The following is a 12,974-nucleotide window of genomic DNA, read 5'->3' on the forward strand; positions in this document are numbered from 1 at the left end:
TGTAACTATGTATTATTTATGATGAAGTATTTTGTAGGTATCTGTAATGATGACCAGCTGCCACACTGACTATGGACTGGAAGGTGGAGAAGCGAAAGAAAAATTCCCATTGGCCTTTGTACTTAAGTATGAAAGTCCTCAACTCAGCCTATGTCTGTTTCTTAAGCCTAAATGTGATATCCTGACAGAATTATGCCCGAGACTGAAAATCTTGAAGCTCTAGCTGAGAACTAAGAAAAAACAACCCAGCAAATAGTCTTGTCTATACCTCATTGCTACAGGATCTTGGAGTTTTGAGTGACTACAGACCAATTTTAACTGATTGAAACAAAATAAGTTCCACTAAATTTAAAGATGCAGCAATGGTATAAGATTTCTCTTTTTTTCCTAATGAAACTAATAGTGTCCATCACTTTGACAAGAAATCACATTTTGCTATCAGAATACAAAACCTTGGGGAAAGGAAAGCTTGACATTATCACACACTATCACAGTTTCTGGATTATGTGCCACATTTCAAATTACGGCAAGGACATGAGGCAAGAGTGCTAAGCACATAGATGGAAACATCTAAAGGTAAAAGAAACAGATCTTTACTTCTATTATTTTTTATAAAATATTTTTCATTGTATGAAATCCAACATAAAACAATTATTCTTCATTTAAACTGAGGCTTGGACTTGGATTCCAACTCAGATCATAAGCAAAGAGTTTTTGAAATAATTAAATTCTATCAATTTTAAATCTGACACTTTGACACAAGTTTTGAAATATGAAACTGAGTCTTATGGGGACATATACAGAGAGCAAAGAGAAAGAGGTGCACAAGATGATATAGTTTTGTATTCCTATTTATGTCAGAATATACAGATATGCACATAGGCAACAGCTATCATTTCCAAACAGAATATCTAGATTCCTTACCCTTATCTAATCATACTAAGAAAATTCAGTTTGTTGACTGGTTTCATATACAATAAATCTTGGCAGATGAAACTGTTAGGTCTCTCAGTTTGGGGACAGAAGGGCTGTAAAGTGAGCTTTGCATCTGTTATCAAAATTTGCAGTCCTGTGAAACTGTCTTTGTCAACGGAATTCTATATTTAAGCCATGGGCAGATTTGAAGTGACCTGGCTTCAAAATTTTCAGGTAGACAGGTGTGAGTGGCAGCACATGTTTGTGAATACCATTTGTGGCATTTATATTCTCTGGGCAAATTCCATACCAAAGATGCTATTTGATAAATCAAAAGGTATTGTCTGGTAGATCAATGATGTACGGATACATAATGCATGAGAACACTTTAACCTTTAGATCATTGGTCTAAACAGTTATTTAAGATTATTACTGGCTGAAAGCTGCTTACTGTACAGCAGTATGCCAAGTGAGGTAGCAGGACTATCAGTGTTAGAAACTTTGGTTAGGGAGGCTCAAATTTTCTTATTTTCTTGTGGGAAAAGGTGTACTGCCTTTACTTACTTGTTTATAAATTTCATCTCTTCAACATTTCTGGTCTGGCACCTGTTTTTTCCCCTTGTGAATGAGCTTAAGATGGAATGGCAAGGAGAGCAATGCTCATTTTTTGCCAGACATCATCTGTATCTTCCTTTACATCAACACGTTGCTGGCCTTGATATCCACTGCATTTTTTTAACCTACAGTTTGAAGTTGCTGTATAGCAACTGCCCAGTCATATTATATGTTATACCCATTTTAAAAAAGCAAGGGGAAAGCTCAGATGAAAGCTTCAGTTTAACTTAATTCCCTTCATCCTTGAGAAAAACAACCTCATATTTTCCAGATCATAACTTTTCTTCAGACGCTTGCTGTCTGTTCTTGACTGTGAACACTGGGAGAAGATCATTTTGATTACTAGAGATGGGCAGAAACAGCAGAGAGCCTTTTTTTTTTCTCTCTTTGAATGGAGAGTAATATAAGCAGGGATCACAAAACACGGTTCTCATCCAACACTCAAATTCTATTTCCATTTTCCCACTGACTCTTCAGGTGGCCTGGAGTGAGTCACATTGTCGCTCTGGGCCTCAGCCCCTCAAAGAGCACTTTGCTGCCTCTGGACAGTGCTGCTGAAAGGATTATTATGGTCCCATTTTTCCCCTCAGTCAAATACCCCTGATTGCATTTAGTTTTTCCAGCATAGAAATAGCTTATTACTTAAAGTTACCCAGAAAGGGGTAAAGCCCGTCCTTCATGTAACCCTGTGTAGTTGCCAATAGCTTAGGAAATTACTCATTAATTTCAGAGAGTGAAATGTTTCCCTGATGCTAGTCCTTTACATTAATGCAGTTATACTTGGGGCATTTTCGGTGCACTGAGTCTACAATTCATTTCAACTAATTAGCGGGACAATTTCAGTGGTTTGCCTTTGGCTGTATTACTCACAATTTCACCATGCGCCATTCTCCAAATGTGCAAATGTGTGTTGTTGCTCAGACAGATTTATAGGCTGTTATACAAGCAGACCTACAGTAAACTGGGAACATCTACTTACTGCATCCCAAGAGTCAAGAGGCCATTTGCAATTTAGGAGCAACAGGACTCTGTGCACAGAAAGAGGTGACCCACATACATACATTTTGTAGTCATTTGACTTTATTTATAAAAAAAAAAAGTTATATTTTAGCCCAGTAATTAAATTCTCTAAGAGAGTTTTAGGAATTAGTCACTATTGCCATTGAATACAGCCTTGGAACATCTCAATTCATGACCTCAATATAGGAATACATTTTTCCTCTGAAGTTCCTGCTGGTTATGGGGGTGAGGCAGGGAGAGTAACACTGTTGTGACCAGAGCTCTAACCTACTTCTGATTCTAATTAATTGAAAAAATGAGCTATACGGTGTAGGGAACTTCCCTCAGGGACAAGATATGAATGCTTCTTCCAGAAAATTAGTAATGCAATCTGTTAGATACCTTTCCTCCCTTTTTTCTTTTCTCTTAAATAAATTAAGCATTATGAACGATAACCCAAATTGATGCTGCGTGACTCTGCACACACATAGGGCTTTCCACTCCTAGTTAAAAAAGACAGAGTGTGGCCAATCTTTCCTTATCTCCAGTGAGCCATCCAATTTAAGAAGAATGTTATTCAGCAAGGAATTATGCTAAAGGTCTATTGCTCAATTTGTGGTCACCAGAGGCAAGTCTATGCAGCCAGGAACAGACAATCACACAGCTGCTCCATCCTCACCTTTGGGCCATCTTCACACATCCCTGGAGGTGGAGGAAGTCACAGAATAACTCTTAGTCTTAGGGTCCATCATGTTACCAGAGCCACAACATAAAGGCACTTTGGCATTCACAGAAGGGAAATGAAGACTGAACATTCCTTTCTCAGAAAATTACCTCAGCAAACTGGACCCTAGTGATGCCACATGGCTTTTAATGGTCAGAAGTGTTATGTTTGTTAGTTTTACTAACTTCTGGAGCAAATCCTGGAGATTATGGTCTTGTGCTGACCTCATGAAAAATGGGTTTTAGCACAGAATTATCTGTAAAATATGAACCAGTGATGCCTGTTTGAAGTTGTCTTAATATAGGTTTTCTGAGACTTTTCTTCCTATTGATTCTGCTGTATAGCTCCATGTCACTGAGCTGCTCTTGGCTTGAAAGATGCCCTTTGTCACTTGCTAAGATTTAAAGCTGAGATAACCTCCACCTAGAAAGGACTGATAGCAGGAATGGCTGGCATACAGCTTCATTGCTTAAATAAAGTTGAGGCTATTAAGGAATTTACACTTAGAGGATATGGTAAGGATATGGTATTTCTTCTGTCATCCAGTGGAAAGTTAAGCTATTGAAACACAGAAGTTTTAGGAGGAAGAAGATTTTTATCCTATGCCTTAGCACACCCTGAATAGATGGCCATATGCTTTTTTTGCATAAGTCAAGGACTTAGAATGCAGAATCAGACTTCTGTGAGAGTTCAAGGGACTTAGCAGCTAAAATCTCTTTCAAAGTGAATGGGCTTCAAAATCTTAAAACTTTTTTTTTTTCCTTTCTTTTTTTTTTTTTTTTCCCACTTCAGAGTCTTCAGGGGGTTTCTGTTGGAAACTATAGAACTCTTAAAATTGGTGGCTGCTCAGATTTATTAGTGCAGGAGAGGGACAGACAGGAACAGGACAAGTCCTTTTGAAGAACTGTGTATAAGCTGCACAGTTGAATAAGTTGTCTTCTTCTTGAGATCGAGTACTGTGCCTCTGCTTTGGCATTTGGAAGGGAGCTAACGGAAATGGGTTCACATGAGAAGTAACAAACATTTCTAGTAAAGGCTTAGTTATTTGGGTGGAAAAGGATTAAAAATACTGTTGGCCCTTGATCACCTATTTAGGGGAGACAAAAGGTTCATACAAATGGCCTTTTCTATCCTGTGGTTGAATGAAGACCTGTGACCACACAGCACCCCTTGAGGACACCATGCCTGCTGCCTTCTTGTGACCTTTGAGAAGGCTCAGCTCATCTGCAACCTTTGTCCTTCAGTAATTCCTTGCAGCAGTATCACCCTCTCAAACCTGGGGACTCAGGTTCTCTTACAAATGTTTCCTATCCATTTCTGTGCAAAAAATTGGGCAGGTGGGTTTTTAATAACTTGTTGGTTTGTATTTAAATGATACAGAGGGTCTAGCTGGTTAAATGGAGATGGTGAGACACTCCAGCAGGAATAAGCAATAAATAGCTGGGAATGCTAACCTTTGCTCTTGAAAACAGACATGTAAACCTTGATACAACCTCCCCTTTTTCCTAGACTTCTGAAAAAATTAGTTATTTGCAGCTCAGGAGTAAAATGTTTTTTTTTTTTTTCCCTTCAATTCTGATTTACATCTGTATTTGGCTGTTATACAGCCCTATGCCATTGATACTTGCAAAACTTGCAGGTTTTTGTATAGACATAAGAGTAAATGGTCAAAGTTTCTAAGTGTATCCTAAAGCACAATGCCAAAATGCACACAACAGTCCTGACATAAATAAGCTGCTGAAAAACATTTTCCAGCACTTCTTCTCTACAGCACTTTTTCCTTCCAGCAACTTTTTCCTCTACAACCTGTGAAAAATATCTATACACCTAGTGTGGAGCTTAACTTCAAGTGGACAAGCTTAAAACACCTTGAATGAGTTAATGTTATTATATCCTACAGTTTTCAGGATACATAGGACAGTATATCCTGTGGGGAAGCATTTCAGAAGAGAAGGAAGCCAGCAGTGCAATTAATTAATTCTTGAAAAATGTCACCAAAATACCATAGTGAGAAGAAAGAGACAGCCATTAATTCTAGAATATTATGCAAAATAGGTGGCAGTGTCATTTCAAAGGGCCGGGGTAGTTTACTTTAAATTACCCTCTTAAAGGCAGAAAACCAAATGCTTCAATGATAAATATATCCAGGTCTGCAAGACATGGTAGCATTAATCCAGAGCATATATCTTGCTGTGTCTTTGAAAGGAAGCTGACATTTTCAAATGATAGTGGAGGAACTACATGAAAAGAGCAGAGAAAGGAACTATTAACAACTTACCTAATGCTGTTCTTGCTGGTGTGGCATCTTTTTTAATCCAAAAGGATACCCAGGAAAGAACAACTGTTAATATACAGGGAATGTACGTTTGAATAGTGAAGTATCCCATTCTTCTACTTAAGTCGAAGTATATAGTCATGACTACATAATCACCTGCAGTAACAGCACAGAAAATAAATTGACATTGTGGTGAGATAAAGACAGTTGTTCATTGAGCTGCTCTTTTAAGCCTCATAGAATGCTGCATATGAGATATTTCTTAGTGTTTTGACAGCATCTGTGTTGTAATACTTGTATGAAATAGAATTTAAATAAGCCTTTTCATTCTAATTTCCTTGATTTTTAGGTCTCTGTGGAAATGTTGACATATTTGGACAGACAGAGGCTCTCAGGAATCATTCTGGATGAGAAAGTTTTTGAAAGGCATCTTGGCTTTCCAGAGTTGATATTTCTGGATGGCTACATGGCCACAAACTTGAATCTACCATCACTCACCAGATTCTGTAACTAAGCACACAAAATCCCTCTTTCAACAAACTTTGCCTTCTCTGCCCTCATTTCAGGTTTGAGTGACTTCTTTTATCTTTTTCTGAGATTTGAGTCAGGTGGTAGGGGTCTTTATGCCAAGTGTAGCATGCATATCAATATGCCTTTACATAAGAAGTTAGCTATAGACAATAGAGCTTCAACGCTGGTGAAGGAGGTCAGACTGTATGCTTTTAAAGGTCTCATCACTACAAATCAAGAGTCTGTTTTTGTCAGCATTCCTCCGTCTCAAAGCAGTAGTGGTCACTCGTAGTATCTGTTAACTTTCAGAACATGAGTCTGGATATAATGTTTATTATTCTGCTGGATACTAAAAATCATAATATCAAGAGCTCAGTAAGAAGGCTGGTTTATCTCACATTATGTGATTTTCCTCACAGTATCTCTTCTGCTAACCTTTATGACTCCACAGGGGATAATAATCTGTCCCTCTCTTTCTACCCAGTAGAGGTTACCGACCTTATCACCTCTATCCTTAGCAGTAACTCCCGCAGCTTCACAGCTGTTAACAATCCTTTTCTCTCAGTCACAGCGATTAACAATAATGAAATTGAACTGAGACCAATATCTGTACTTTGCTTGAAGTATGTTTGTTGATTCCAGTTTAGATGTGAATAAGAGTTTATACATCTGAGATTTTTTTTTATCTGATTACATCACTTGACTAATAAATTATATTGCTTCTTGTTACAAGCCTTGACTTTGTAGAATAAGATATTTGCAGAAGAGATGATTTCCTATAGGTAGGTAAATCTGTCCTGTTGCTGTAAAACTCCAGAAGACCGAAGAAATTGGTAACATGGAGAGATTAATCCCCAAAGAAATGTATACGTGACTCTTCCAAGTAGAGGCAGAATGAGTTAATATAGATTTAAGACTAATTAAAGCATATTTTTCTAGTATCAGAAAGAATATGAACAAAAGTATTAAATACAGTTGGTATTTGACTATAGCTAAATATGACATAGAAAATAAATTAATTCAGTAAAAATAACTTCCACCCAAAGACACACCAAAGGCCAATATAATATGAGTGAACTACCATAAATGGCAAAGTCAAAGGTAAATAAATATATATGAGGATGGCATCTGGGGACAGAAACTTAGAACAATGTGTCAGTAGGAAATGTTCTGTGTGTAAGTACATCATTCTGAGATAGATATATTTGGAAGAGATTTGATAAGCCTGTAGGTGCTTCTATCATGCCTCTGTTAGATTAGCCTGTGCATTTTCATGAGTACTGTGCAAGTACAAACCTTATGACCCTGAGAAGTTGGACATCATTCCAAAGGACTCAGGTGTTTGGCATGTAAGGGCAGAACTTTAATGAAAGAGCCCAGTGCTGTTACAAGTAAGAAGCATTGAAGTACGTCATGGCATAGAGAGTCTTGTGGGGTGTTCACAGGCAGGGGGTTACTTTCATTCCACTGATTCACAGTACTTTTCTCTGTGCAAGGAACGGCACCAAGGAATTGAAGTGGGTAAGTAATCATTGGTTCTTCCGGTTTATTTTTAAATTACGTCAGTTTCCTAATCTGGTTTACTGTGCTGAAGAAAGATTTAATCTATAACAACTGAGGTCATTTGGCAGAAATAGGAGTACAAATTCAGGGGCTGTGTAAACCAGTGCTTCTACTGACAGGAACAAACCCAACTACCATGAAAAAAGGTTAAGATAATGTTTCAGATGCTGTCTGTTGAGGTAGATGGATGAGCTAAAAAGGAAATAAGAAACTATAGGAAATGTACCAGGTCCTTACATTTTCTCTTAGTTATTGTATCTAGAACTGCACATCTACTGATAAGCTGATTGAGAATAATAGAAACCAAAGCAAGCTGCTGTCTTCTCATCGTGTACCACAATGTATGATACACTCAATTCCACTACACACACAGGTCTCTAATCCTCTGACTTGCATTACAGTGATATACAGCAGAGCAAATAAGAGTGAAGCTAGATATGGATGGCAAGATACTCTCTAGTAAGATAGATTCTGCTTCCAAGATCTTCAACAGAGATAAACCTGACAAACTGAGAGCGGTAGAAAATTAACAAGCATTTCAAATATTTTGCAGACAGGAACACTGAGGCATAGATTAAACGACAGAGAGCATTCACATTTAGCCAGGAACTTATTCACTGTATTTCAGGTATGATTCACTTCACCTGTCTTTAGACATCTAAAAGGCGGATTCTACAGATGACCTGCACATTGTGGCCTCCTTTGTTTACCCAATGAAGAGAAATTGGTACTTCTAGTATGTGTTTTGTCTAATCTGTTTTAGAGGTTTACTTCAGAAGGAGGTAACTTTAGAAGGAGGTGAATGTGCCCGAAATATTTACATTTGTTGCAAGAGATTAAAAAGGGTGAATGATAGTATCAAATGTGGACAAAGACACTGTAGATACTTAGATCACTCTAGATGGTAGATACCTAGATCACTGTAGATGATCCAAGGAGTCAATCACATCCCCTGATTCCATGGTGAAAGTTTCTTCAGAAAATTGTTCTACTTCGGTTAGGGTGCTAAAGTTAATTATCTACATATAATAAACTTCTTAACTTTTTAAAGGATATATTATTTACTTTCCTCCCTTGTTTCGTGGTTCAACTTGATGCCCTCTTCCTGGAAGCCATGCACAACTCTTTCTCTGCTTGTTCTTCATTCATCTCAGTCCTCCATTCCTTCCACTACTTTTTATTACAACAGAACTTTTCATCATCTTTTTCTCTCAAATAAAAAACCGACCACAATATCCTTTATTTGCAGAAACCATGACTGGACTGAATTTTACAAAGAACTGCAAATTCCCAAATACCCACCAAAGTCCCATAGCTGTCTAATAAGCACCCAGTGAAGATGAAATCCTAGGATGACTGTCTGCATTCATTTATCCACTAACCTCTTTTCCTGTCTGAAATTCACACAAAAATTCTCATATGAAGAAGAGAGACCCAGTCACAAAGGCAGCAGCTGTACATAACCGACTTATATTGTACTCTCTGTGCCATACTTTACCTTACACGCTGACAGACAATATACAAAGACATCGGGAGAACAATTTGGTTCAGTGGAATTACTGGCACAACAGGGAGGTAAAACTTTAAGATTAGAATTAGCTGGTTCTCCTACAGTACTCTCACAGTACTTGGAGAGGACACAGCTTGGAGAATATGAATATTGATGGAAATGCATAGGAGGAGGAGAAAATCACTGCTGAAATGGCAACTGAAAGCACAAATGTTGGGATTGCTGTCAAAGCCAAGCACTTTTCTGTACAACATGTACTAGATGCATTTTTAATAGCTATGGTAAATTATGATTTGCAACTAAGTGACCACTTCAGTTTTTCTATCCTCAGAAAAGTCAGCTTCTTTTGAGACACCTAGATTGTCTCTTCACATACAGAAGAGCAGGCTTGTCTGTGAAATGGCTGTCTGTTTGATGCACTGCTTCAAAATGCATTATTGTTATTAAAGTCTAAACTACTCCTTCTAGAAACCTACATTATCCTCTATATATCTAAAAGCACTTTGCTTCAGTTTAATGGAAAGTAACCATATTATATATATATGACTTTCTCTATACACACAAAATAATTTGACAGGTATTTAAGGTTTATGGAGAACTAATTTTCAGAACAAAGAAACTCTCTCTTTGAAGAGACCTGACTTGTGATCTGTTCTGTACGTCCTGCAGGCACAAGCAACCTGAAGGAGAGAAAAAGCTTTCAAACACTGCACTCAGCCTCCTTGCTCCTTCACCAGCCTTCAGAGCACCACCTGCCATTACTGTGACTGCTAGGAGAGGAGTTGGGGCTCATTATGTGACAAAACCCTGCAGTGCAGACAAGATGGGAAAGCCTCCTTCCAAACTGCATATCATTAAATCAGTGTATTTGGTTTAAAAGTAATAACAGAGTGCCTGGCTATGAACCACTGAAATAGCTAATAGTAAGAAACTTCACTTTGAAGCTCAGAGAGGAATTCTACTTTTTAACAGCTGAAAGAATTTCCCAGGAAGGCAAACTAACTTTTAACTGTACTATCAGACCAATTCACTGAAATAATGAAAATTACCTTGAGGCAAAATAGTGCCTGACCAGTTTTCTATAATGAGAACAAAAATGCATCTGGAGGCAGCAAATCTGGAGTACCAGGAATAGTGCAGCCAGGCTTCCCATGAAACCAAAAGGACTGTTGTCTGTGACCCATAGGACTTGTATTAGTTTAACATTTTAGTATGAAAGTAGGACACCATTTGGAACAATAATGATTTTTTTTAAGGAATAACCACTGTGGATTTTGATGAACAGTGTTAGGCTATAGTCCGTTTCTATTTGCTATTGAAGACTAAGGGCGTGGTTGACAGAACTGCTGGGAGTTTGTTTACATTTCACCAAGAACAGTGGCCTTAAAGGTGAAATATTTGAGTAGAATGCAATTGGTTACATTATTTTAAGAAAAGCTTACACAAACCCAACAAGATATACTGTAAATCATTTTATATAATACATAGATTAATTCTCCCATTATACTCTGAGGTTAACATGTACTGCAATCCCAATTGTTTTAGAAAAAAAAGCTAAAGGATGAATGACTTTACAAAGACTGCAATATAAAATGATGATGTACACATAGAACAATTCCAGCATGTAAGTGGAAGCTTACACTATAATGCTCCATCATCAGGACTGGAGAATAATGAGTGGCAGAGTTTATCCAACTTGTTGTGAGAGTTTAATTGCAGAGGGGAAAAAAAAAAAGGAAAAAAAAACCCCATAATCATTAGAAGGAGGACTCACACTGTATGTCATGAGTATTTCTTTATCAGCAAAAACACCAAGAGTGCATTGAGGTATCTTCTTTATTACCAAATTTACCTAGCAATCTAATGTTCTAATCTTCAGTGCTACTTTTTTTTTTTTTTTTTCATTTTGTTTTTATTTGGAAACCAAGAGAAGACCCTATTTAATAATGCCATTCACTCTTCACTTCCTCCCAGTCTGTTTTTTAAATTTACTTATCGAAGTTTCCCTTTTTCTTTCCTGAACTAGGCTTCTGTGATTTCTTAATAAGCTGAAATTTTTCTACCAGTTTGGTCACTGCCCATCAGGCAGACAGTGGTGTCCTTGAGTGACAAAGGCCTTCATTTACAATTCTTTTCTCTGATGCCATGGTAGAGCTGTAATATGGATGATTTGAAAGCTGTTAGCTTAAGGCAAGGATTGCTCCTGTTGTTGAATACATTGGCAAGACAGATGACAAGTAAAACCAGTGGAAAACAAATTTTAATCTAAGTCAGTATGTACAGAAGTTTTTGGGACTCATACTTGCGGTAGTGCTGGTATCAACAGGGAACATGAAAGTTTCAAGTTCAAGAGCTGGTTTTGGGTTCCAGATTTGCACAATCTGGAAAGAACATTTCAGCACAAAATCAGTCAAAAATAGAGACTGTGATACAAAATGCAACCCTGCAACCCTGCCTAATTCAGAGAAGGAAAAGGAAAACAAACAAACAAACAAAAAACCCAACCTTCTGTGTCCCAAAGCTCTCAGTTTGTGAATTTATAATTGCCTTTGTCCTCACCAGTGTGTGTATGTGTATGTGCCTGTGCACATGCACAAGCATAAACACAGTGTAGCCCAGAGCTGGCTTTTGGCGCTTACACCTGAAATACAGATTTTCCAGAAATACATGCACACGCCATGAGTGCCAATTACTTACGTTATCATAGACAAACTACTACGCCAGTATACAGCAAAAAGAAAAAAAAAAAAAAAAAAAGAAACCTAACAGCAACAGCATTGCTTCTGCTGGTAGACATCATTCTTAGTTATATGCAAATACATACTTGTAAGTGTGTGTAATAAAAATCAAATATAGTCAGATTACTCTGGAGAGTGAAAAGCAAAGACCCCAAGTTGTCTGAAGGGAACATTTTTTTTGTAACTCAGGAAAGACCAAGACTTTGTCCTAAATTATCAGAACAGAAAAACTTTAAAGTTTGGTTTGGTTTGGTTTGGTTTGGTTTGGTTTGGTTTGGTGTGTGTAATGACATGAAGAATAAAATATCGAGGATCATATTTTTATTTAAAGCTATGAATTCCTTTATATCACTATCAAAATTTGCATTTATGCTATTTGTTCTTCCTTACACAGTGAAGTTTCATTTTCTTTGATGCAAGTAGCATTCTCAAAAGATTTATGTAAAACAACAGTTTTGTTAAATGAACTATTGCCTGCTTTTAAAAGGTATTGACTATATTTCCAACAATTACAGTTATTTCATTCTCTGATTCTGGCATATATCATTAAATCTGGAAAAACAATGAAGTTGTCTAAAGCTCTGATTTCTTTCTACTGATATGCTTTTCAGAATTATTTGCATATATAGGTTGTATAATTGAACTTTTAATGAAGAACTGAAATTGAATAATTAAAAGACCCTTTTATTTCTTGTGCCCTAACCAATTCAGTGCTGTACCAGCACTTTCAAAAGCAGTTATTTTTGATTCCAGTGTTATCATTACATTGTATGTAGCTGTAGCCCAAATCTGTTAAGTTTACTGAATTCTTTGAAGGTACTGAGGACATAGATCAACAGACATTAATATAACTGACCTCCAAAATTAACTCTCAAAATACAAGCTTTGCAACAAAAATTATGAATGATGATAGTGTTTGTTTGCATGATTAAGAATGTTTTGCTTATTTTTGTACTTATATACTTACATGCTTTTATACTTATATAGCCTGCTCTGCCATATCCTACTGTTCATTCTTCCCAGTCCTGCTACTGCACATAATACGCTCCTCCAAAGAAGTCTATGTGAAGTTATAGTATATTATTTCTCTACATGGTGTTACAAGAGTATTACAAGCGTCAGAAT

The 12,974-nt window shown here is 37.1% G+C and overlaps 1 protein-coding gene across 3 annotated transcripts in view; it reads right to left on the reverse strand.

The window, feature by feature from the left end:
* Positions 1–12,974, reverse strand: part of GABRG3 (gamma-aminobutyric acid type A receptor subunit gamma3) — a 334,861-nt gene that overhangs the window by 11,313 nt on the left and 310,574 nt on the right. For 2 of the 3 annotated variants that reach the window (XM_083824312.1, XM_083824311.1), the window contains one exon: positions 5,532–5,684. In XM_083824312.1, coding sequence (XP_083680438.1) covers positions 5,532–5,684 — 153 coding nt within the window. The remainder of the gene's footprint in view (positions 1–5,531; positions 5,685–12,974) is intronic. The other variant, XM_083824313.1, reaches the window with a different exon arrangement.

Source organism: Anser anser (genome assembly GCF_964211835.1).
Source record: "Anser anser genome assembly, chromosome: 1".
Lineage (NCBI taxonomy): Eukaryota > Metazoa > Chordata > Aves > Anseriformes > Anatidae > Anser > Anser anser.